General features: G+C 44.2%; 1 protein-coding gene across 2 annotated transcripts in view; it reads left to right on the forward strand.

Annotated features, from left to right (window-relative positions):
• The window catches only part of USP40 (ubiquitin specific peptidase 40), a 179643-nt gene that overhangs the window by 61509 nt on the left and 90602 nt on the right, over positions 1-27532 (forward strand). For both annotated transcript variants that reach the window (XM_033957628.1, XM_033957627.1), the window contains exons 6-7: positions 4391-4444; positions 18869-18965. In XM_033957628.1, coding sequence (XP_033813519.1) covers positions 4391-4444; positions 18869-18965 — 151 coding nt within the window. The remainder of the gene's footprint in view (positions 1-4390; positions 4445-18868; positions 18966-27532) is intronic.

Below are 27532 nucleotides of genomic sequence, written 5' to 3' on the forward strand. Positions count from 1 at the left end.
GTTGCGGGGTTTTTCTATCACATTTTAGCTTGCAGTGCTACAGTATGCTCATAATGCATACTAAGGATTTAGGTGTCTTATTGCTAATTATGATTTTCTTATTACCTGTGAGAGGTTTGATAACATGTACTAATGGTACTGATACTAGTGTAATATGCTTATATACCTGGCTCAAGACCAATGTTAACTCATACCTATCAATAACTGCTATATTTATGCTGTTTTTAGTTAATTCCTCTCCTGTTGTTCTCCTACATGTACTGATATATCTCCTTCATAGCTTATGACATGACTATTACTTGTTTTTCCTTAAATGTAAAAGGTTTTAGTAACCCTATAAAACGTTGTAAAATACTTAGATATACTGAACACTATAACCCTGATATAGTGCTATATCAAGAAACTCATCTAAACCAAGCCGAATCCAACAAGATTTCACCTAAATGGGCTTATCCTCCCATATTCTCTCCAGCAATGGGAAAGAAGAATGGAACTCTTATCTTGATAAAAAGAAGATCTGACATCAAAATATTATCACATAAAACAGATGATAAAGGGCGGTGGATTGCTGTGAATTTAGCTATTGGTGATTTCAAACTGCAGGTCATAAATATATATGCCCCTAATGTGGATGACCCCACCTTTTTTCACACTATTGCTGATTTAATAGCTACATCTGGTGACTTACCTTGCATATTGGGAGGTGACTTCAACCAAATTCTAGATAAAGCGCTTGATAGACAGTCTAATTCGACTTACAGACCAACTAAATCGTGGTCTAGTATTCAAGACTTAATGTGCCAAACAAAAATGATTGATATATGGCGTATCTTACATCCAGGTGAACGTACTTACACATTTTACTCTCCACCTCATGTTTCTTACTCCAGGATAGATTACTTTTTGATCAGTTATCCTCTATCCCAACACATCATGGATGCGCAGATTAACTCTATTTCAGTTTCTGATCATGCTTCAATCTTAATCCAAATTAATGACATTGGTAATCCTCCTACGATAAATCAGTGGAGATTTAATTCATCCCTATTATCTGAAGACGAGTTTCTATTACACACTAAGAAGCATATAATAGATTACTTCGATTTCAATCTAGTAACAGACACAACATGGCAACTCACTTGGGACGCCTTCAAGGCCTACATAAGAGGTGTTATTATCTCTTACACAGCAAATAAACGCAAAAACCGTAAAACTAAAATTCAACAGAGCATCAAATACAGAACATGGAGCGACAGCACCTATCTGACTTATCAAATCCTGATACACAAGCTTCATTACACAAACTTAGATTCCAATACAATTTGATGTTGAGTACAGAAGCCTCCAAGGAACTATTTAAGAAATCTGCACATTATTATACTAATATGAATAAATGTGGCCGCCAACTTGCTAATTACTTAAAAATACAATCAGAAAAAACTTCCATTCCGGCAATCTGCTCTTCCAGAGGTCATATATTGAATAATAATATGGACATATGTAAAGAATTTCACTCTTTTTACACTGACCTCTACACATCTGAAAATCCTGATACTGATTTATTTCAACCTTTTCTCTCGAGTCTGCAACATCCTACTCTTCAAGACACCGATCAAGATCTACTTGCTGAAGATATTTCGACCACTCAGATAGACCAGACCTTACAATCTATGGCTAAACACAAAACACCAGGACCTGACGGCTTGTCGGTAGAATTCTACTGTGCTTTTAAGAATGAACTTCTTCCACACATGTCTCAATACTTTTGTTTTCTAGCACAACAAGGCGTAGCATTTGGTTCATTCACTGAAGCAATTACAATAGTTCTACCAAAACCGGGTAAGGATCCGACACAAGTCTCTAATTATAGACCATTGTCACTGATTAATGTTGATGCGAAGATATATGCAAAAGTATTGGCAAATAGATTATCAGAAGTGCTGCCCAATATTATATCTCCAGATCAAAATGGATTCATGAAAAACCGACTTTCTAGTGATAACACCAGATTATTTGCTCATATGCTTTTGCAAGCACCGATGTCTTCAAAACCAATGGTGGCCATTGCCTTGGATGCAGAAAAGGCATTCGATCGTGTAGAATGGGCCTATATGTTTCGAGTGTTACTGTGGTTTGGTGTACCGGAGGCTTTTATTCGCATGTTATACTCAAACCCTAGTACCAAAATTAGGATTAATGATGTTTTCTCTGAGCCATTCCGACCATCCAGAGGTACGAGACAGGGTTGTCCCCTATCCCCGCTTTTATTCAACATGGCATTGGAACCTTTACTAATTGCCATTCGATCTTCATCTGATGTTATTGGAATGCGTATTGCTGAATGGGACTTTAAGATCTCAGCATATGCAGATGACATCATTAAGAGAAATGACTTTGTCCTTAGGCATAGAGTCTGGATTTGACTCCATTACCATAAGGACAGGAATCAAAGATTTCATTCCCTGAGAAGTTATGTTTGTTTGTTGTGTGTCCGTACTCATAGTTGATGACGATATTTGTACAGGAGGTGAAGCTGTCTACTCTTCAGGAGCAGGAACATTACTGGGATGAGAAAGGCAGTGAGAGGAGGTGGATCCACTTTGTTTCCCAATGCTGGTGATGTTAAAGGCTGGAAATGGCGATCTATTGGCCCTAATAAAGGCAAGGAGGAAACTACCTTTGCCTTTCTTTTCCCCATATCGAAGGGGAGTTACTCTCCTGCCCTCTGCTCCTCTTAGGCTCTGAAGGGGCTCAAAAGGGGCTTGTCCTGCCCCTTTGGCCACGCCCCTTCAGACTCAGGGCCACAGGCCGTGTTCTGCGGCACAAGATCTTTTTAAAGAGGCCAACAAGGACCTCTACTCAGCTGTGCTGGAGGTGACTATGGGGGTGCTTGCAAAGGATGTCAGTGCTCTGGCAAGTGGCTCCTCATTTTTCAATTCTAACAGTACTCTGGGATGAATACCATCAGGTCCAGACGATTTGCTACTGTTCAATTTCTCAAATTGCCCCATTACATTTTTCAGTATTACAGAGATTTGTTTCAGTTTCTCTGACTCATAAGCATTTAATACCATTTCTAGCACCGGTATCTTCTCCACAATTTCCTCAGTGAAGACAAAATCAAAGAATTCATTTAATCCCTAGGCTATGACCTTCTCTTCCCTGAGTGCCCCTTTCACCCCTCAGTCATCTAGCTGTGCAATTGATTTTTTTCCCCAGTTTCTTGATTTTAAGACACCATCAACAACTACTATCATATCAAGCAGCCATATGGGGTAAAGACCTAGAAAAACTAATTGCGCACACAAACAACTATGAAGAATTCAGGAAACACCTAAAAACTTACCTATTCTTGAAATACCTAGGTAACGAACCGGAACAGCAATCCCCCTCGTAACATCACCACATACCTAAACGTGCAAACTGTTAACCCCAACCCCTATTCACTAAATATGAACACTCTACGAACTTACGGAATATATCTACTTCTATGTAAACAACTTGACACTTCCTGGCCTTGCAACACACAAACTGACGTTAACATTATTAATGTTATCCGATGTACTCTGCTATACTCTCTAATTCATTGTACGAGATAGACACTGCTATACTCTTTAATTCGCTGTACGTAAAGTTTCTCTTGATTGTATCTACAATTTCTTCGATTGTATTTAAAGTTTTCTCTTGATTGTATTTACAACTTCTCTGATTGTATTTAAAGTTTTTCTCTTGATTGTATTTACAGTTTCTTTTATTGTAAACCGCCTAGAAGTCGCAAGATTGTTGGCGGTATATAAGAATAAAGTTATTATTATTATTATTATTATTATTATTAAAGCTTTTACTATGTGTTTTTTGCCTTTGACACAATCTTATTTTCAAGATCTCTCTTCCTTATCAGAGCCTTGCATTTGACTTGTCATTCTTATACAGTTTCCTATTATTTTCAATTGAATCTTTCTTTCACTTTTGAAGAATTTTCTTTTAGTTTTAATACCTTCCTTCACCTCATTTATTAACCACGTCAGCTGCCATTTGATTTTCTTTCCTCCTTTTTTAATACATGGAATATAACCTGGTATGGGCTTCCAGTATGGTATTTTTGAATAAAATTCACATCTGATGTATATTTGTGATCTATGTAGCTGCTCTTCTTCTAAGTTTTTTGTTTTTACCATTCTCTTCATGTTATCATATTCACATTTTTAAAGTTTAATGCTATTGGATTGGATTTCCTGTCTGTACTTTATGAAGTAACATCATCATTCTAATGGCTTTTTGACCATCTTGGACTGTAGCTGACTGAAATGTCCCTTGAATTCCTTCACCACTGATAGCACACAAAAGGCTGAAAAATTTCTTATTTGTGGTCTCTTGGTTATTTTTACAGAACTGGACCAACCTCAGGAGCTCCTCATTCCAGAGCCAGACTATCCTGAACCAGGTACAATATACATTTTTTTTATTAAATTTATATTCCATTCTATCAATTAGTTTCTAGGTGGATTACACATTAACACATATTTCCATAAAACAATATAATCATATCTATAATAATAAAAAAATAACCCAACAATATCATCCCCAAAATAACAATATTTAAAACTAAAAAGCACAGTTACTTACCGTAACAGGTGTTATCCAGGGACAGCAGGCATATATTCTCACATGTGGGTGACGTCATCTACGGAGCCCCGATGCGGAAGCATTTTCAAGCAAACTTGATTGAAGATTTAAGTTTGCTCTGCTGCTCCACGCATGCGTGCCTTCCTGCTCCACTAGGGGGTGCATCCCCTCGTGGTCTCCAGTTCACTTAACTAGCCAAGAAGCCAACCTCGGGGAGGTGGGTGGGTTGTGAGAATATATGCCTGCTGTCCCTGGATAACACCTGTTACGGTAAGTAACTGTGCTTTATCCCAGGACAAGCAGGCATGATATTCTCACATGTGGGTGACCTCCAAGCTTACTGAAGAGGGATGGAGGGAAGTTGGCAATTTAAGCAAATAGATTTCGCAACACCGATTGGCCGAACCGGCCATCGCTTCTGGACAGGGAGTCCAGACAGTAGTGGGAGGTGAAGGTATGAACCGAAGACCACGTGGCAGCCTTGCAGATTTCCTCAATAGGTGTGGACCTGAGGAAGGCTACGGAGGCTGCCATCGCTCGGACTTTGTGTCCCGTTATTGGACCATGCAGCGCGAGACCAGCCTGAGCGTAGCAAAAGGAGATGCAATCGGCCAACCAGTTGGACAAGGTGCGTTTGGAAACTGGGTGACCTAACCGGTTTGGGTCGAAGGACAAAAACAGTTGTGGGACTTTCCGGTGTGGCTGAGTGCGTTGGAGGTAAAAGGCCAACGCTCTTTTGCAGTCAAGAGTGTGGAGCGCCACTTCTCCGGGGTGAGAGTGGGGCTTGGGAAAAAACACAGGTAAGACAATGGACTGATTGAGATGGAAATCAGACACTACTTTAGGTAGGAACTTTGGATGGGTGCGGAGTACCACCTTGTCGTGATGGAATACCGTGAAGGGTGGGTCCGCTACCACAGCTTGTAGCTCACTAACCCGCCGTGCGGACGTGAGCGCGAGTAGGAAAATTACCTTCCAAGTGAGGAATTTTGGATGGCATTTGTCTAGGGGCTCAAATGGAGGTTTCATTAGTTGAGCCAGAACCACGTTAAGGTCCCAAACCACCGGGGGAGGTTTGAGAGGGGGGTGGACGTTCAGCAGACCCTTCATGAAGCGAGTGACTAAGGGATGGAGCGAGAGGGCTTTCCCTTCCAGGGGCTGATGAAAGGCCGTAATCGCACTGAGGTGTACTCGAATGGAGTTGGTCTTTAGGCCGGAATGAGATAGTTGAAGTAGATAGTCAAGGACCAGGGGGACGGGGACCGACACCGGGTCCTGGCTGTGGGAGGAGCACCAGGTTGAGAATCTGGTCCACTTTTGGGAGTAGCAGGTTCTCGTCGAGGTTTTTCTAGAGGCCTCCAATATCTCCTTGACTGATTGAGACACGGGGAGAGCAGTCAGGGGGAGAGAAACCAAGCATTCAGATGAAGAGATTGAAGATTGGAATGTAACAGTGAACCCTGACCCTGTGACAGTAGAGAGGGAAACAGAGGCAGAGGCAGTGGATCTCTGACACTGAGTTGAAGTAGAAGGGAAAACCACGGCTGGCGTGGCCAGCGAGGGGCAATCAGGATCAGGGTGGCTTGTACTGTTTTCAGGTGGACAAGCGTCTGCAGTATCAGAGGAAACGGCGGGAACGCGTACAGGAACCTTCCCTCCCAATCGAGGAGGAAGGCGTCGGCCTCGAGTCGGTCCGGGGAGTATATCCGGGAGCAGAAGAGAGGCAGCTTGTGATTGTGAGGGGACGCGAACAGGTCTATTTGAGGCGTCCCCCACCGTTCGAACACTCCTCGTAGGGCCTGGGAGTGTAGTGACCACTCGTGTGGCTGGAGGAGGCGGCTGAGTCTGTCCGCTAGGCAGTTTTGTTCTCCTTGTATGTACACCGCCCGAAGGAAGGTGTTGTTGGAGATTGCCCATTTCCAGAGGCGCAGGGCTTCCCGACAAAGGGGCCAAGACCCTGTGCCCCCTTGTTTGTTTACATAGTACATCGCTACTTGATTGTCGGTTCGGATGAGAACCACTCAGTCGCGGAGCAGATGTTGGAAGGCTACAGCTGCGAGGTAGATGGCCCGAAGTTCTAGCACGTTGATGTGGCAGCGGCGGTCTTGTGCTGACCACATTCCTTGGGTGCGTAGGCCGTCCAGATGGGCTCCCCAAGCGTACTCCGACGAGTCCGTGGTGAGTACCTTGCTGTGGGGTGGGGTGAGGAAGAGCAAACCTTTGGAAAGATTTGAAGAGTCGGCCCACCAGCGGAGCGATCGTTGCAATGAAGGAGTCACTGTCACGGAGTGGTCGATCGGGTCCCGGTCTTGACGCCATTGAGACGCCAGGGTCCATTGAGGGATTCTCAGATGGAGGCGGGCGAAGGGTGTGACATGGATGGTGGAGGCCATGTGGCCCAGGAGGGTCATCATCTGTCGGGCTGATACTGAGGTCAGCCGAGAGACCCTTCGGCTCAGGCTTACTAACGCCTCCAGGCGCGGAGGGGGGAGGAAGGAACGGAGGCGAACCGTGTCCAGCGTGGCCCCGATGAACTGTAGGGACTGCGAGGGGCATAGTTGAGATTTTGGGAAGTTTATTTCGAATCCCAGACTTTGTAGGTAGGTAATAGTCTGTTGGGTCGCTGAGATAACCCCTTCCTTGGACGGGGCTTTGATTAGCCAGTCGTCCAGGTAGGGGAATACCTGGAGGCCCTGGGAACGTAAGGTTGCTGCTACCACCACGAGGCACTTGGTGAAGACCCGAGGTGATGATGCTAGTCCGAAGGGGAGGACTCGGTATTGTAGGTGCCAGTCCCCTACTTGGAAACGCAAAAACTTGCGGTGAGCGGGGTGCACTGGGACATGTGTGTACGCCTCCTTGAGATCGAGGGAGCAGAGCCAGTCGCCCTCGTCGATCAGGGGGTAGAGTGTTGGTAGTGAGAGCATCCGAAACTTTTCCCGTACCAGGAATTTGTTGAGGCGTCTCAAGTCTAGTATTGGGCGTAGGTCTCCCGTTTTTTTCGGTACCAGGAAGTAACGGGAGTAGAAGCCCTTCCCCCGTTGGTCGGGGGGGACCTTCTCCACTGCTCTCAGGCGAAGCAGGTCTCGAGCTTCGGAGAGGAGTAGAGGTAGCTGAGTCCGGTTGGGAGGGCAATTCCTTGGGGGATTGTCCGGGGGAATGGCCCGAAAGTTGAGAGAGTACCCTGATGAGATCACGCCAAGGACCCATGCGTCCGACGTGAGTTGTTCCCAGCGAGGGTAAAAGGCTTTGAGTCGACCTCCGATGGGGAGGCGGCCTGGGACTATGGCGGAGGGGGCCCGCCCCCTTCCGCGTGTCCCGTCAAAAGGACGGGGATGGTTTGGTGGTCGCGGGCGGTTGAGACTTGGGCATGGCCCTGTGGTGGGCTTGCGGACGTCTGGGTGGGGGCCACGAGAAAGCAGGGGTGGACTTTTGTGGGTAGCGGCGCGGAGGGGCCCTGTATGGCCTGGGCGCTGGCGGTTTGGGCTTTTGCCGGACAAGGGAGGCAAACGAGCGTTCATGTTCGGAGAGGCGTTTTGTCGCCGCCTCGAGAGTGTCATCGAACAATTCCTTTCCCACGCAGGGGAGGTTAGCCAACCGGTCCTGTAAGTTGGGGTCCATGTCGACCAGGCGCAGCCAAGCTAGTTGGCGCATGGCGATAGCGAAGGCTGCTTCTCTGGAGGAGAGTTCGAAGCCATCGTAGGCCGCGTGGAATAGATGAAGTCGCAGGTTGGAGAGGGACTCTAAAAGCAGGCCGAACGTTCTGCCGAACTTGTCCAGGGTACGGCCTTCTCGGCCTGGGGGGACCGATGCTGAGACCCGGGACGGGTGAGCCTTTTTCAAGGAGGATTCCACTAGCAGCGATTGGTGGGAGAGCTGTGGTTGCTCGAATCGCGGGTAAGGTACTGTGCGGTACTTGGCCTCCATTTTGGAGGGTACGGCCGTGACCATGTAGGGGGTCTCCAGGTTCCTGAAGAAGGCCTGTTGGAGTACCGGGTTAGGTGGTAAGCGAAGGGACTCTCTGGGCAGTGATGGCATATCCAGCTCCGCCAGGTACTCCTTAGAGTATCTGGAGTCGGACTGGAGGTCTAAGTCCAATGCGTGGCCCATGTCTTGGACAAAGCGAGTGAAGGATGGGCGAGATGTCCCCGGGGCCCCGTGCGGGGTCGGGGAACGAGACCTTCGTCGGGTGGAGAAGGATAAGGAGGCTTCCCTCGAGTATCGAGGTTCATGCTCTGATCCATGCTCCGAGACTGGGGAAGCACTGTGAGAGTGTTCCGGGGTTGTCGATCTTCGGCGTCTCGAGGAGCCCCTCGGAGACGATGCCGGGGTTAGGGGTACCGATCGATGTCGGATTGGTGACCTCGATCCGGACTCCCTCGGAGAATGCGTCTGAGGGGGAGTTCGGAGGATGCGCGGGTTGGAGAGTGATAACTCAGCCACCCTTAGTGGTCCCGTACGAGGTGTGGGAGAGCGGCCTCGTAGAGTTGGTGAACCTCGTGCCCTCTTGGAGGTACGGCGGTTCGAGGTTTCTGTAGTTCTAGCCCGACGTTTTGCCCCTTTGCGGTCTGCGGAGGGGGAACGTCTCGGGCGTCTCGGCGAGGAGTCCGAGGAGGATGGGATGCGGCGAGGATTGCGCACCTTTCCTCGAGGTTGTTCGGTGTGAGGCTCAGGCTGGTCTGGCACATTCGAGGTCGAAACCGATTGAAACTGGGCCATTGCAGCGGACAGCTCCGACGTGATCATCGCTCGGAGTAGGTCCTGGAAGACGGGCACGGACAGCATCGAAGGCATGTCCACTGCCTCGGTGCGCTCCACCGGGGGCGACCTCGTATTAGAGTATTCCCGTGTGGTGGAGGCACGGCCCGAAGGCTTGGAGGGCTTAGACGGGGCTGTAAGCATGGGGCTTCCGCCATGCGTCGCCGTTGTCCCCGAGGCTGGCTTCTTCGCTGTTACAGAACCTGAAGAGGGAAGAGGGAACTTACCCGGAGCCGAGGCTTTTTGTTGTCCCGAGGACTTCGGGGTCGAGTCTCGAGGCAATGCCGAGGTTTCCGGGGCCGAGGTCAAGGCCGGGGCTGAGGCCGGGGCCGACCTCGAGGCCGAGGTGGAGGGTTGGTCCGGGGTGAAGAGATCCGCCATGCGGGCTTTTCTTCGGCGGAGGGCCCGGTTTTGGAAAATAGCGCACTGGGGGCAGGAGTCGGTTAGATGAGCCGCCCCCAGACAGAGGATGCACCGGCGATGCGGATCTGTGAGAGAAAGAAGCCGCTCGCACCGGGTGCACTTTTTAAAGCCGGTCAAAGGCCGGGACATTAAATCGAAAGTAGCCGCGGCTCGATTAGCCACGCGGCCACGGGGACCCGGAAGCCTCCGGGTCGTTGAAAACGAAGCAGGGATCAAGTAAAAAGGTAAGGAATTCGCGCACAGCGACTTAATCGTGAAAAAACAAGAAAAAATCGCGGTGCTAGAAGGCAGATGGGGCAGAGCCTGAAAAACACGTCTTCTAGGCTCGCGGAAAATTTTGAACTGGAGACCACGAGGGGATGCACCCCCTAGTGGAGCAGGAAGGCACGCATGCGTGGAGCAGCAGAGCAAACTTAAATCTTCAATCAAGTTTGCTTGAAAATGCTTCCGCATCGGGGCTCCGTAGATGACGTCACCCACATGTGAGAATATCATGCCTGCTTGTCCTGGGATAATATTAGCTCGTACCTGCTGACTGGAGAGAAGCTGTAAGAATTATCGATCGTTTGTATCAATTTTCCTCTCTGTTTTTCCACGATGCCGAAGAGACAGGGTATGAGCTCTGTTGCAGCCTCACGGCATTCTGAAAATCCCCCCTCTCACCACCATGGAGCAATTTTTGCAGCATCTTCAGAGGGAGCCTGTAACCTTGGGGAGTTGCCCGCTGGACCCTGCAGGGTGGAGTGATGCTGACCTGGAAGTCCATGGGCTAGAAACCACTCTGAGCCCCGACCGAAGGAATTCACCTCCCCCGCCGCTGAGCGCTAGCTCACCACATGAAGGGAGTGAGCCAGAAGTAGCAGCACTCCCCAACCAAGAGGCTGAATCATCTGGGAGCCAGCTAGGAGAGGTGTCGATGGATTTCTTAAGTCTAGAGACAGTACCAGCGGATAGAAGACCAGTGGGAGGAGAAAGCCAGGATCGGCAGATAGAAGGCAATCAAGGTGAGCTGACTCCAATTATACATGAACTTTCCTTTCAACCTGAAAAACCGGCTGAAGTGACTCTTGATTCAGTATGGGACTTGGTTTCCAAACTAAACAGATTACAGAAGGTGAAAAGAATTTAAGAACTCAGAAACAAATAATAGAAGAAAATAAACAAGAAATTTTCAATGTGAAAGTAAAAGTAGGAGAAATTGAAAAAGAAGTGACAATGATTAAGCAAGTTCAATCCACAATAATAAAAGACAATCAGATTATTAAAAGAAAATTGGAGACAATGGAAAATAGCTATCGAGCCAATAATCTGCGCTTGCTAAACTTTCTAAAAGTTCCGTCTAAGTCCAAGGGAAATGATAAAAAGATACTTCATGGAGATTTTAAATATCCCCGAGGACTCAATACCTCTCTTTACTCGGGGTATTATTTGCCTTCTAAAGTATTGGAACAGCAACAGGTCAAGCAGGAACCTCAATTAGATTTAACAGCAATTTTGGAAGTATCTGATAAAGATTTGGCTAAACCAGCAACTCTTCTATTATCTGCGGAATTATTGCCATATAAAGAATGAATATTAAAAGTGTTTTTTAAAAATAAATACAAGGAGTTCCTAGACTTGAAAATTCAAGTTTTCCCAGATGTTAGCAAAGAAACTCAAAATCGTAGATGACAATTTCTTTTATTGAAACCAGGTGTTGCTCAGTTGGGCGGTATTTTCTTCTTGCGTTTTGCATGTAAATGTATAGTAAGATATCGTGATAATAAATATGTGTTTTTTGAACCGGCATAACTTACAACTTTCTTGACACTGAAACACTTGGAAAAGGAAGGAACAGCAGACTAGCTTAATAGAATATAAGCTCCTCGATCCAGTCACTAGATACCTTTTTCTTGTATAGAATTTATCTTTGAATTTCCTTAATATTCACTCAAACTCTTGGATCAAAACGAGGACTTGAGATTGTCTGAATAGAGAAGTTATTGGGAAAATTTGTTTTTCTTTTTTAAATCTTGTATAATCATACAATCTTTCTGTACAAAATGTTTGATTTTGTTAAAATGTAAAATTAATAAATAAATAAAAAAACAAACAAACCCTAAAACATTAATATAGCATAGTAACATAAAAACATGATGGCCCATCCAGTCTACCCATCCGGAGTAACCATTATCTCTTCCTCTCTCGAAGAGATCCCACGTGCCTATCGCATACTTTCTTGAATTCAGACACAGTCTCCGTCTCCACCATTTCTTCCGGAAGACTGTTCCACACATCTATCACCCTTTCTGTAAAAAAAGTATTTCCTTAGATTAAATTCATCCTATGCCCTCTCATTACAGAGCTTCCTTTCAAATGAAAGAGATTCGACTCATGCGCATTTTGTAACCCTCACTATGGTCCGATCAGAACTCCACAGCGCTCCAAGTGGTTACACAAAAAAAATACACCAGCGTGTGGCCCGGACTGGAGTCACCCTGCAGGACTGAACTGACACACTCAGGAACACAAAACATAAACCACACAAAAAGAAGTTTTAACTGAAGATATTTCACTTTTACTTCTCCAAACATAAGTCAGCAATCCATACAACAAGGATGAAAAATGGCTGAAGGAAAACTTCCAGCAAAGCAAAATACCAAAATGATGGCAAAATAAAACAGCTCCAAAATAAAGTCCACAACTTTCACTTGTTATTAACTCAGTCCAAACTGCCTCTGAGGTTTAGCTCTCCTCGGAGCTTGCACTGCCTGCTCCCAAGCAGGATTATTCACAATACAAAAATAAAGTTCTTTGCACTTGTTCTCACACTTTACAGTCCTAAAAATAAAGCCTCCGGCAGCCAATATGCTACTGCTGGGCAAAGGAGAGTGTCCCGGGTTTTGCTCAGAAAAAGCACTAGTAATGGCTTTCACAATTTCCCTCCCTGGGTGTCAGCAAAACCTCTCCCCAAATGACACTCCCAGCTTTAAAGGAAAACCAAAAATTCTGAGCTAAAACAATCAGCTCCCAAAATCAAATAGTCCCAAAAGACAAACAGTTTCTTGAAAAAAAAAACCTCACTGTTTGCAGCTGGTAATTAAGCCAACTTCCATGGCCTCAGGTAAGTTTGCATCAGCTTCCACAAAGCTTTCTTGGACTTCCATCGGACATTCAGCGTCCAGCAAAGACAGTTCCTCAGCCTGTCCAGTCTCCTCCACTTCCATCAGTGTAGGCTTGGTGCCCCTGCTTGACCCAGGGAGAATCTCAGGGAAAGAAGGTTTGAACCTCCTCCCTAGCCAGCCTCCCTGTCTGTTCTCCACTGTGGGTTTTTGTAACTTAGGAACACGCCCTAAACTAGCTGTGTCAGCAGGACTAAATGTGGCTCTTGGGCTCCTCCAGTGGTGACCTGGATACTGATCACCTAACTCGTTTTCAGACAGATCGGGCTCCCTCTGGTGGTTAATAGGAAAATTGTCAGTATCGGAAACAGAATGAACTTTGCCTACTCCTTTCCGGGCTTTCCTTTGTACCTTGCCTTCAGACCTAACTGGGACCTTGGCGGGAATAATGCCTGGATGGTCACAATTTACACCACATAGGTATTTAAACATCACTATCATATGTCCCCTCTCCCACCTTTCCTCCAACGTATACATATTGCCTTATGATGAAGACCACATAACCATTTTATTAGCCTTCCTCTGGACCGACTCCATCCTCTCTTATATCTTTTTGAAGGTGCGGTCTCCAGAATTGTATACAATATTCTAAATGAGGTCTCACAAGAATCTTATACAGAGGCTTCAAAACCTACTTTTATGCACCCTAGCATCCTTCTAGCTTTCATCGTCATCTTTTCAATCATCACATACAATCACACCCAAGTCCAACTCTTCTGTCGTGCACACAAGTTTATCACTCCCCTAAACTGTTCTATTCCTTCGGTTTTTTTTTTGCAGCCCAAATGCATGACCTTGCATTTCTTAGCATTAAATTTTAGCTGCCTAATTTCAGACCATTCTTCAAGCTTTACTAGGTCTTTTTTCATGTTATTCACACCATCCAGCATGTCTACTCTATTGCAGATTTTGGTATCATCTGCAAAGAGGCAAATCTTACTAGTTAGCCCTTCAGCAATATTGTTTATAAAAATGTTAAAAAGAACAGGCCCAAGAACAGAACCTTGAGGCACACCACTGGTAACATCCCTTACCTCAGAGCAATCTCCATTGACCACTACCCTCTGTCATCTTCCACTCAACCAGTTCCTGACCTAGCCAGTCACTTTGGGGCCTATCCACTCAGTTTATTTATACATCTGTGTAGAACACTGTCAAAGGCTTTGCTAAAATCTAATTACACCACATCTAGAGCACTCCTCTATCCAATTCTCTGGTCACCCAGTCAAAGAAATTGATCAGATTTGTATGACAAGACCTACCTCTAGTGAATCCATGATGCCTCCAGTCCTGTTATCCGAAACGTCTCCATTCTCTGTTTTAAAAGTGTTTCCATAGAAGTCAGACTTACTGGACTGTAATTCTCTACTTTTTACTTACTTCCACTTTTGTGGAGAGGGACCACATTTGCCCTTCTCCAGTACTTCTGTACCACTCCCAACTCTAGAGAAGCATTGAAAAGGTCAGTCAGTGGAGCCACCAGAACATCCCTAAATTCCTTCGGCACCCTCAAATGTACACCATCTGGCTCCATTGCTTGGTCTACCTTTAATTTAGCTAGCTCCTCATGAACAGAACCCTCTGAAAATTGATCAGGTTCTACCACTACTCCATCTTTATTCACATTTGTCTTCTGCAGTCCCTCTCCTGGCACTTCAGCCGTGAACACAGAACTAAAATATCTATTAAGCAATTCAGCCTTTTCTTTATCAGCTTCTTTATATTTCTCCCCTTCACTTTTACCACTTGTGCACTTCTTCCTATCACTGATATATATAAAAATTGTCTTGTCTCCCCGTTTTACCATGTCAGCTATTTTTCTTCTGTTTGCATCTTTGCTTTCCTAACTACATGGCCAACCTCTCATAACTTTTCCAGATATTTTTTGTCTGTCTTCCTCTTTCTGCAATCTTTTGTAGCTTATGAAAGTTAACCTCATATTCCTTACCTTCTCAGCTACTACTTTTGAGAACCAAAGTGGCCTTCTTTTCCTCTTACTTTTACTTACTTGCCTCACAAAAAGGTTTGTCACATCACAATAATTCCTTTCAGTTTTTCCCACTGCATTTCTACTTCTTCCAAACGTTCCCATCCAGAAAATTCCTTGACGTAATCCCCCATCTAAAGTAAGTTAGCTTTTTTAAAGTCTAGAACCTTTTCTTTTGAATGAGCCCCCTCTATATTCATCTTAATATTAAACCGTACCATGTAGTGATCACTGGATTCCAAATGATCACCCACTGTAACAAACATTTTCCCCATTTGTAAGCACTAAGGCCTATATTCTCAAAAATCCACGTGAGGAAGGTCATGAAGGAAGGGATCAAAAAGTTGAGTTGCTGAATTGTCAGATGAATATAATTTTTGATAATAATTAAGGAAGTGAGAACAAATATCCTCGGTATTGAGTAGAGTATTCTTATTATCATCTTTAATTGCCAGGATGGAAGATCTTTCTGATTGTATTTTTAAATAATTGGCTAATTGGTGTCCACTCTTGTTCATTTCTGAGTAGTAATGTGCAGCAGACATGAAGATTTCCTAGGCAGCCATTCAGAAAGCGGGGCGGGCCCAGGCAGCAGCGCAGACAGCGCACTCCTGCCAGCCCATTTATCGCTCGACCACCAGGCTTCAGGGGGCATTTAAAAAGGTGCTGCGGGCAGGTGAGGGTGTTTTAAAAGGAAGGGCCAGCGGGCGGGCCGTGTTATTAAAGGGTACCAGGAGAGGTGGGAAGTCGTCATCGCTCCATAAGATGCATCTACTTTTCCACCCCTGGGTAAGGGTGGACTATAAATAAATAAGCCAAACCAAATTCAGCAAGAACAATATCTAGTAAGGAGATCAACATTTCAGAATAATGCTCATTTCTAAATCCAAATTGATATTTCTCTAGTACCGAATCTCATTCAAAAACTCAATCAGCTGCTCATTTGTACTCTTTTCGACAACTTTTGCTAAGAATGGCATTTGAAACAGGACAATAGTTCTTCACCAATAAAGTATCAAGTGATGAACCTTTCAAAATACGTTACAGCTGCCTTATTTTAAAGAAGCTGGCATAACTCCCTCTTTAAATATCTTATTCACAATCTCTTGTATCACATTTAATGAACTAGCCTTCAAGCCATTTACCAAAGGATGACATATAGGTATCTAGAGGACAGTATGAACTACTAATGTTCCTCACCTAATTGGCCATCTGATCAAGAGTAATAGTACTAAAGTTAGACTAGGTTAAATTAGATTATAAGCATTGTTGTGTTTCCAAAGGAAAAGATAAAGTCCTGAATTGATTTTCAGTGTCATGGCTAACAGGCTGATGTTTTAAAATAAAGGTCTGTACCAAAAAGCATATTTTATTATATGGGCAAATATGAATGAGAGACTCCTGAGAAAATTAAAAAGTCATGGGATAGGAGGCAACATTCTGTTGTGGATAAGGAATTGGTTATGGGACAGAAAACATAGGGTAGGGTTAAAATCCTATTTTTCTCAATGGAGGAGGGTGATTCTGTACTGGGACCAGTCCTATTTAACATATTTCTAAATGATCTGGAAATCGGAACAAGTGAGGTGATTAAATTTGCAGATGACACAAAACTTTGAAAAATTATTAAAACACATGCGGACTGTGAAAAATTGCAGGATGGCAGATTAAATTTAATATGGACTAATGCCAAGTGATACACATTGAGAATAATAATTCAGATCAAATTTACCTGATACTAGGGTCCACCTTGAGAGTCAGAACCCAAAAAAAGATCTAGGTGTCATTGTAGACAATAAGTTGAAATCTCCTGCCCGGTGTGTGGTGACAGCCAAAAAAGAAAACAGGATACTTTTGCTAGGAGTTATTAGGAAAGAGTTAGTAAATAAGTTCAATAATATTATAATTCCTCTGTATTGCTCCATGGTGCAATCTCTCCTTGAGTATTGCAATCAGTTTTGTTTACTGTATCTCAAAGAAGATATAGCGGAATTAGAGAAGATTCAAAGAAGAGCAACCAAAATGATAAGGGGTATGGAACTCCTTTCATATAAGGAAAGGCTAAAGAGGTTAGTGCTGTTCAGCTTGGAAAACAGATGTCTGAGGGGAGATATGATTGAGGTCTACAAAATCCTAAGTGGTGTAGAATGGGCAAAAGTGAATAGATTTTTTTACTCTTTCAAGTACAAAGACTAGGGGTCACTCAGTGAAATGACATGGAAATACTTTTAAAAAAAATAGGTGGAAATATTTTTTTTCACTCAACAAATAGTTAAGCTCTGGAATATGTTGCCGAAGGATGTAGTAACAGCAGTTAGTGTAGTTGGGTTTAAAAAAGGGTTGGACAAGTTCCTGGAGGAAACATCCATAGTCTGCTCTTGAGTTAGACAGACATAGAGAAACATAAGAATTGCCGCTGCTGGGTCAGACAAGTGGTCCATTGTGCCCAGCAGTCTGCTCACGCAGTGGCCCTTAGGTCAAAGACCAGTACCCTAACTGAGACTAGCCTTACCTGAGTACATTCTGGTTCAGCAGGAACTTGTCTAACTTTGTCTTGAATCCCTGGAGGGTGTTTTCCCCTATGACAGCCTCCTCAAGAGCGTTCTAGTTTTCTACCACTCTCTGGGTGAAGAAGAACTTCCTTACGTTTGTACGGAATCTATCCTTGTAACTCTCATTCTCTCTATCTTGGAGAGAGTGAACAATCTGTCTTTATCTATTAAGTCTATTCCATTCATTATCTTGAATGTTTCGATCATGTCCCCTCTGTCTCCTCTTTTCAAAGGAGAAGAGGCCCAGTTTCTCTAATCTCTCACTATACGGCAACTTCTCCAGTCCCTTAACCATTTTAGTTGCTCTTCTCTGGAAGCCACTGCACTGGGATTGGTAGCATAGAATATTGCTGCTATTTGGGTTTCTGCTAAGTACTTGTGACCTGAATTGGCCACTGTTAGAAACAGAACTCTGGGCTAAATGGAATTCTTATGTATATTCTAATACCGATTCGTATGTCATGGCAACTAATTTTTTTTTTTCTTGAACATGCACCAAAACTGGAAATCTAATATAAGTTTGAAAGAGCGCGACATGTACTTCTTAATGTTGCCACCAAATGAGAGATAAGTGCAGTGGTCTGGAATTAATCATGCCCCCAATGTTAGTCTTTTGGTGACTATGGTGCATAATAGAAGTAATTAAAGTTGAACATTAGCGAATCAAATGCAGCAGATAGTATTCACCACCTTCCCCATCAATGGCTACGAAATGTGGACAACCTGGGAGACTACTTTGAAGGATGTTAACAGTTAAACATTTTGTACTGGTACTTTGTTGTTCATGTTGCATACTGTATGCCATAATAAAACAATGATTTCAAATGTCATATTTTTTTTTTTGCTTCTCCCCTACCAGAGACCACTGCACTCATCTCTCATCTCTCATCTGGTGGCAACATTAAGAAGTATATGGCACACACTTTCAAATGTTTACTGTATATTAGATTTCCAGTATGGATGCATTTTCAAGAGCAAAAAGACAGTTGCCATGATTTATGATTAATCTTTAACATTACAAATAATAAAAGAAGTAATATGGAATCATAGATCAACTCCCCCATCCCCCAATATTCAGCCAGCATTTTTCTAAGCACTGATCACCACTGGCTAAATTATGTCCTAATATTCAGTGCCAGGCCATGTCCAGGCACCAGCACTGAATATCAGGGCATAACTCAAGGCGGCCTGGCCGCCAAGAATTTATGCAGGCCCAACCAATCTTCCTGTGATTTTTTTACCATTGAAAATAAATCAGATACAAAGCAAAAAAAAAAAAGTGGGCTTTTAAGGAACTTGAATGAGTGTTAATAAACAGAAGTGAATTGTTTTATCCATATTTTATAAATTATGTATTGCAGGTTACATAGGACTTATAAATTATGGTTTAAACTGCTGCTTGAATTCCCTCATCCAGACATTATTCAGGGTTGAGGATCTTCATAAACTCCTCCAACAGTGAGTATTCTGTCTTTAGAAAATCGTGCATAGTCGCCACTATACATATTTAGGTCAATATTCAAAAGCATTTATCTGCATTACAGCACTTGCTGATGGGTTCTTGCTACTGACTAGAGTATTTAGACGCACTATCCAGATAGAGGGAAATTCTAAATCACCTAAAGTTAAGCGCTGGGATGATGAGCACTAAGCACAAATTCTATAAAAGGAGTTGTGCATGCAAGTACCATTATAGAATATTAGTGAAAGTCTACATTTGCATACCTATCTTTAGGTGCGAGCACTTAACACTAGCTCAGTGGCTGGCATAAACACTTGCTCCTAATTGTGGCAGTTAAGTACATTAATTCTAGTATTCTATAACTAGGGTTACCATATGGCTTCAGAAAAAGGAGCACTAGTTCACCAGAAACATTCAATCAGTATATGCCAGAGAAAGGGTCACAATTTCTATCACATCAATATTTCTTCATTCAGGTAAATGGAGAAAAAGATCTCAGTATCCCTAGAGATATAGAGTAAACCAGGGCTACCCAAGTCCGATCCTCGAGATCTACTGGCAGGCCAGGTTTTCAGGATATCCACAATGAATATGCACGAGAGAGATTTGCCTGTACTACTTTCTTGGTATGCAAATATCTCTCTCATGCATATTCATTGTGGATTTTCTGAAAACCTGGCCTGCCAGTAGATCTCGAGGACCAGACTTGGGCATCCCTGGAGTAAACTAATATATCCAAGATATGCCTACTTCAGCCGTAAAGCTGACATAGGAAATACATCCCTGGTCAAAAAAACTCCATTACCAGAATAAATAGTTATAGGGGATGGAACTCCTCTCGTATGAGGAAAGACTAAAAAGGTTAGGGCTCTTCAGCTTGGAAAAGAGATGGCTGAGGGGAGATATGATTGAAGTCTACAAAATCCTGAGTGGAGTAGAACGGGTACAAGTGGATCGATTTTTCACTCCGTCAAAAATTACAAAGACTAGGGGACACTTGATGAAGTTACAGGGAAATACTTTTAAAACCAAGGAGGAATTTTTTTTTTCACTCAGAGAATAGTTAAGCTCTAGAACGCGTTGCCAGAGGATGTGGTAAGAGCGGATAGCATAGCTGGTTTTAAAAAAGGTTTGGACAAGTTCCTGGAGGAAAAGTCCATAGTCAGTTATTGAGAAAGTCATGGGGGAAGCTGCAGGTTGCCCTGTATCGGTAGCATGAAATATTGCTACTCCTTGGGTTTTGGCCAGGTACTAGTGACCTGAATTGGCCACCGTGAGAACGGGCTACTGGGCTTGATGGACCATTGGTCTGACCCAGTAAGGCTATTCTTATGTTCCTAAGTTCTTAACTGATTCTTCAAAATTATGAGGTCCTTTTACTATGGCGCGCTAGTGCATTTTAGCGCGCTAAATGCTAACGCGTCCATAGGATATAATGGACGTGTTAGCATTTAGCATACGCTAAGACGCAGTAGTGCGCCTTAGTAAAAGGACCCTTGTATCTTTTTCTTAAGTTGGCTATGTTAACCAAATGTTCAAAATCCCTTCTTAAAGTATAGGAAAGTTTTATTTTTTTTGGGGGGGTCCACTTTTCTGCAGGTATATCCTATCTTCAGCAGCAAAATGTTCTTAGCAGAGATCCAAATTCTGGGGCTGGAGCTAAAACGCCATCAGTACAGCTTCTTTATAAATACAAGTGTTCACCTCCAGGGTTTATTTCAATCCATAGGGTTCCTGACTAGGCCCTATTTCGCTACTAGCTTCATCAGGGGAAACTCTATAAAATAACAAAATACAAAAATCTCAGTGTTCAAATTTCCAAAACGGAAAACAAAAAAAGCACAAAGTTACAAAAATACCATTTACATATAGCTTCTGCTTCCATAGCTTTACACAAAATGGCTTCTCGGCATCTGGCATGCCTTATAGAGCATAATGTGATGCTGTCATTACCAACCAATGACAGCACAGAGAATGTCCAGAATAGAAATCACAAAGAAATTTTTAAAAAAGCCCACTATTCTATTAATGCATTCAAACTGGCTGGCTCACATGTCTTCAATTTAAAGATCCATCTTTGCTCTTGCTGTCTTAGGAGGGTTTTTAAATCACCCCTGTACTGATGGGTGTGAGTTTCTCTATAATCCAACAACACTTCTCTGAAAATGAATGGTTAATGTCCAGACAGTGTTTGAAATGTGACATGCAGGATCAATGTTCAATGATGTAATGTAATGTAATGTAATTTATTTCTTATATACCGCTACATCCGTTAGGTTCTAAATGATCCTAGTTTTAAAGGATCGAGAAGTTTGTCTTACGTACAATTTGCCACAGCAACACTGTATAAGGTAAATTATCCCACTTGCCTCACATGTGGTATATCTACACAAACTATATTCCTTATCTTGTGGATTTTTAAATGAGTACATTCTTTTGTCACTGGACAGACTGAACAATGGCCACATTTAAAGTGACCCACCCACCCTCCGTCCCCCCTCAGGCTGGTCCAATTTCTTTGGTATGGCTCCTTTAATAGTCTACAATCTCTTGTAGATTTTTGTTTCTTGAATACGCTGTTAGCACTTTAACATCCTGAAAACATGAATGAACTGATAAACAGTTCCAATGCCTTTTAAAGGCCCTGATGAATAGTCTAGCCCATGGGTAGGCAATTACGGTCCTCGAGAGCCACAGGTAGGTCAGGTTTTCAGGATATCCACAATAAATATGCATGAGATAGATTTGCATCTCAAGGAGGCAGTGCATACAAATCCATCTCATATATATTCATTGTGTATATCCTGAAAATCTGATCTACCTGTGGCTCTTGAGGACCAGAAAGCCTACCCCAGGTCTAGCCTGCTGGAAATGTTGTAAGGTGTAGATCAACAAATTCTGGTCCTTCTCTGGCTCTGAATATTCAAGCAGTTGCTCTCTATGATTGTACAGTGCTCTCTTGAAAGATCGCTTAATACATTTGTCAGGCTACCCTCTTGCTGATAATTTCTCTCCTAAGACATCAGACTGTTTCCTAAACTCTTCAGTCGTGGCCCTCTGTTCAAACTGCCTCTCTCGACTGCTATCTGCTTCCTTCTGCCTCTCTCCGCTGCTATCTGCCTCTCTCCGATGCTTCCTTCAGTCTCTCTCCGCTGCTAACTGCCTCTCTCTGCTGCTATCTGTCTCTCTCCGATGCTTCTTTCAGTCTCTCTCTGCTGCTATCTGTCTCTCTCCGCTGCTATTTGCTATCGCAGCTCAACTCCGTTCAGCTTCCTCCCACCCCCACGTGCGTCGGGTCAAGTTGAGCTGCTCAGCACCTTCTAACTCTAACGAGCTGGTCTCCTCGCCGTTGGCTCCTCCCTTTTTATGGGGGGAGTTCAGCTGGTGACGTCGGGGGGTAGGCGGAGTTATCTCACGCCTCTTCCCCTCGACTCCGCTCTCTCTGTTCTGCTTCCCCTCTGCTCGTTCTGCTCTTTCCTGTCCGCTGTTGGCCCTCTGTTCAAACTGCTTCTCTCGACTGCTATCTGCTTCCTTCTGCCTCTCTCCGCTGCTATCTGCCTCTCTCCGATGCTTCCTTCAGTCTCTCTCCGCTGCTAACTGCCTCTCTCTGCTGCTATCTGTCTCTCTCCGATGCTTCTTTCAGTCTCTCTCTGCTGCTATCTGTCTCTCTATTTGCTATCGCAGCTCAACTCCGTTCAGCTTCCTCCCACCCCCACGTGCGTCGGGTCAAGTTGAGCTGCTCAGCACCTTCTAACTCTAACGAGAAAGCGTTTCAGAAGTTTCGGTAGGCGATACACTAGCCTCCAGCGACCACAACATGGTATGGTTCAACATCAAGATAGGCTTCACTAGATCAAACACAGCAACAAAGGTCCTCGACTTTCGGGGCACTGACTTTAAACGCATGGGAGACTTCGTCCATCAGGCGCTACAAAACCAAGTTGAAACCAATAATGTAGAGGCTATGTGGTCAATCCTGAAATGCACCTTGCATGAGGCAACAAACCGCTATATAAAAACAGTAAGCAAACGACGGAGGAAGAACAAGCCCCAGTGGTTCTCTGCAGAGATCTCAGATCTTGTTAAGGAAAAAAAAAAAAGCTTTTATTTCCTACAAGCATACAGGAAACAGGGTGACAAAAGAAGACTATCTGACCAGGTCTAAAGCAGTCAAAGCGGCAGTAAGAGAGGCCAAGATTCAAACAGAAGAACAACTAGCGAAAAACATTAAAAAAGGGGATAAATCCTTCTTCAGATACATTAGCGACAGGAAACGAAACACAGATGGAATAGTACGTCTCAGGAAACGGATTCTGATAAAGCCAAACTACTAAATGAATACTTTTGCTCAGTCTTTACTTGTGAAGCGCTGGGGACCGGTCCACAATTGCAAGCAAGGCAAACATCGGAAGACCCGTTTCAAAACTTCAAGTTTACACCCAGCAGCGTCCATGGCGAACTATCAAAACTCAAGGTGAACAAAGCCATGGGACCGGACAATCTACACCCCAGGATTCTTAGGGAGTTGTGTGATGTCCTGGCAGAGCCGCTATCCGTGCTGTTCAATCTTTCCCTAAGTACCGGAAAAGTCCCCATGGACTGGAAAACAGCTAACGTCATTCCATTGCACAAAAAAGGTTGCAGAACGGAAGCTGCAAATTACAGACCGGTCAGTCTCACCTCAATAGTGAGCAAACTCATGGAAAGACTTATTAAACAAGAATTAGATACGATCCTGACCGAGGAGAATCTACAGGATCCCCAGCAGCATGGATTCACAAAGGGAAGGTCCTGTCAATCCAATCTGATCAGCTTCTTTGACTGGGTTACAAGGAAACTGGATATGGGGAAGTCTCTAGACGTCGTGTACTTGGACTTCAGCAAAGCTTTTGATAGCGTCCCGCACCGCAGATTGTTGAGCAAGATGACTTCGATGGGATTGGGAGTGATATTGACGACATGGGTCAATGACTGGTTAAGCGGTAGAATCCAGAGGGTAGTGGTTAACGGTACCCCCTCCAACACATCGGAGGTGACCAGTGGAGTGCCACAGGGATCGGTCTTGGGACCGATCCTTTTCAACATATACATAAGAGACCTGACTCAAGGGCTTCAAGGTAAAATAACACTATTCGCCGATGACGCCAAACTATGCAACATAGTAGATAACAGCACCTTACCCGACAGTATGGAGCAGGACCTGCTCTTATTGGAACATTGGTCCTCGACTTGGCAGCTGGGCTTTAATGCCAAAAAATGTAAGGTCATGCACCTAGGCAGCAAAAACCCATGCAGAACTTACACTCTGAATGGTGAGACCTTAGCTAGGACTGGGGCAGAACGTGATTTGGGAGTAATCATTAGTGAAGACATGAAAACTGCCAAGCAGGTGGAGAAAGCTGCATCCAAGGCTAGACAAATGGTGGGATGCATCCGAAGAGGTTTCGTCAGCCGGAGGCCCGAAGTTATAATGCCCCTGTACAGATACATGGTGAGACCTCATCTTGAATATTGTGTTCAATTCTGGAGACCACATTATCAAAAAGATGTGCGGAGAATCGAGTCGGTTCAGCGAATGACCACCAGGATGGTCTCGGGACTCAAGAACCTCCCATATGAGGAAAGACTGAATAGACTACAACTATACTCGCTCGAGGAACGTAGAGAGAGGGGGGACATGATTGAGACTTTTAAATATATCACGGGCCGCATCGAGGTGGAAGACGATATATTCTTTCTTAAAGGACCTTCAACCACAAGAGGTCATCCGCTGAAAATCAAAGGTGGGCAATTTCATGGCGACGCCAGGAAGTATTTCTTCACCGAAAGGGTGGTCGATCATTGGAATGAACTTCCATTGCAGGTGATTAACGCCAGCAACGTGCTCGATTTCAAAAAGAAATGGGATATGTATGTGGGATCTCTAGCCGGGTGAAGTCTGGGGGTGGGTCATTAAGGTGGGCAGACTTGATGGGCTACAGCCCTTTTCTGCCGTCATATTCTATGTTTCTATATATGTTTCTATATGATATCAGAGGAGCTGAGAGTTCAGCAGGTTTTCTTTCAAGTGTACCAGATGTGAACCTGAAAAATGTAAAAACGTATTTTTATATGAGCCCAACGCAATCACATGGAGGAAGGCACCATGCAAACCAGGATGCCAAGTTGACTGCCTATCAAGGAGCGGATGGAACCAACTCCTCATCATCGACAACACTTGCTCCAGAAGCTTAAAGATGCTTACACAAAATCCGCAGGAGACAGTTCAAAAGTTGTTAATAAACTCGACGATTTGTCAACTTCAGTTCAAAATATCAAGGTAGAAACTAAACTTGAAATTTGAGAAAATTGAAAAGAGATTTCTTTGTTACGAAATGTTTCTTCTAATGTGGTAGAAGATAAACTTTTTCTTCAAAGGAAAATTGAACAGTTGGATAATTTTAATAGGCATCTTAATTTACACCTATTGAATTTTCCTAAAGTGGCTTTTTCTACACCAATTGATATGTTCAAAAGATACCTGAGAGAGAATTTGAAATTCTCCTCTGAACTTTTGCCACCAGTAAATAAAATTTACTACTAACCTAAGAATTTAGAAAAGTTGTCTAGTAATCACAGTGGTGTACTAAGGGGGAGTGGGGGGGGCGGTCCACCCCAGGTGCATGCCCCAAGGGGGTGCACAGCTGGCCACCTTCCCCATTCTGCTGCTGCTCCGTCTCACCACCGCATCCCGGCACCGGCTCCCCCGCAGAGTCATTCCTTAACCCGGCAACTGGTAGATGGAGACAAAAGATGAGGCGGGCTGGTGGGCGGGGAAAAAGCGTCGGGCCCACAAGGCTTCACCTCCGGCGTCAATTCTAACATCGGAGGGTAAGTTCTGGGCCAGCCAATCGCTGGCTGGCTGGCCGGCAACTTCCTCCCCATTAGAACTGACGCCGGAAGTGAAAGCTTGTGGACCCGATGCTTGTACGCGTCGGGCCTGGCTCGGGGAAGGAGCAGCAGTGTTCTCCTCATCTCCTGCACAAAGCGAAACCAATCAGAAAGAGGAGAGGCGGAAGCTCGTAGCTGCGTGCTTCAGTAACTGCTGCTGGCTAACGGAGGGAGAAGGTACCTAAGAGAAATGAAGTAGGTCCGAGAAATAGATTCGCTACAGGCTAAGGCGGGAGATAGGGCAGGGAGGAAAGCTTACAACTTGGTGTTCTTGCTTGCTTCGGGCCTTCCTCGCTGCCGGGTCCTGCCTTCACGGAAACAGAAAGTCGGCAGGACCCGGCAGCGAGGAAGGCCCGAAGCAAGGAAGAGCTCCATGTTGTAAGCTTACCTCTGTCGCTGACCTATCTCCTGCCTTAGCCTGTAGTGAATCTTCCGACCGAGGCGGGGGGGGGGGGAGGGGAGAAGTAATGGGGGGGAGAGAAATGCTGTTACTGCTGCACCCAATTAAGGAAGAGAGAAATGCTGCTGCTGCACCCAATGGGGGTGGGGGGAGGAAGACCAGGGAAGGGAGAGAAGAGGAAAGAGATGCCAAGACCATAGGAGGGAGGGAAAGGAAAGGAGCTACCAGACCATGGAGGGGGAATATATGTCAGGGCATATGGGGGGAGGGGGAGGAGACAGATGCCAGACCAGGTGAAAGGAAGGAAGGAGAAGAGATGCCAGATAATGGAGTGGAAGGGGGAGATGGAAGGAGAGGAGAGAGAAGCCAGGGCATGGGGGGAGAGAAGGGGATAGAGGTGCCAGAGCATAGGGGAAGGGGTAGAGACAAAAAAAATGGAGAGGGGTTGAAGCTGAAATGGAGAGAAAGGGCACAGGAGTACAAAGGCACAGAGTACAAAGGGCACAGAGTACAAAGGAGAGAAAGGGCAAAGGATATATTGAAGGGACATAGAAAGAGGGAAGATGCCATATAAATAATAATAATAATAATTTATTTCTTATATACCGCTATACCGTGAAGTTCAAAGCGGTTTACAATAAAGATACATTTGACAGTACATGGGATAGAAACGGTTTACAATAAAGATACATTTAGTCAGTACATGGGATGCAAGTGGTTTACATTAAAGATTCATTTTGTCAGTACATGGGATACAAGTGGGTTACAGTAAAGATATATTTTGTCAGTACATGGGATGCAAGCGGGTTACAATACAAGTGGTTTACTATCAAGGTGTATTTTGTCAGTGTAAGTGATACAGGTGGGTTACCATAAAGATACATTTAGTCAGTACATGGGTCTAAATAAATTGGAGAAAAGTTAAGCTCAATTCACTAACTATATATTATAACAAATAAAGTGAATTAAATAATTATATAAATACTTAAAGTTAATTAAAAATAATATTGAGAGTGCTCAATGTGATATCTTATTCAAAACCAGCAGGTTAATAGAATAAAGATGTAATATCTTTGCATCATTGCACTCACCTACCTACCAGCCCTGAATATCTTGTTTAATATAAACTTATTCAAGCAAATGTATGATAGTGAATATATGATTACTTGGCTGAATTCAAAAGATGTCAATTAGACTGATGGATATTGCAAAGTTCACCACTATCAGATGTAT

Source organism: Geotrypetes seraphini, chromosome 9 (genome assembly GCF_902459505.1).
Source record: "Geotrypetes seraphini chromosome 9, aGeoSer1.1, whole genome shotgun sequence".
Classification (NCBI taxonomy): Eukaryota; Metazoa; Chordata; class Amphibia; order Gymnophiona; family Dermophiidae; genus Geotrypetes; species Geotrypetes seraphini.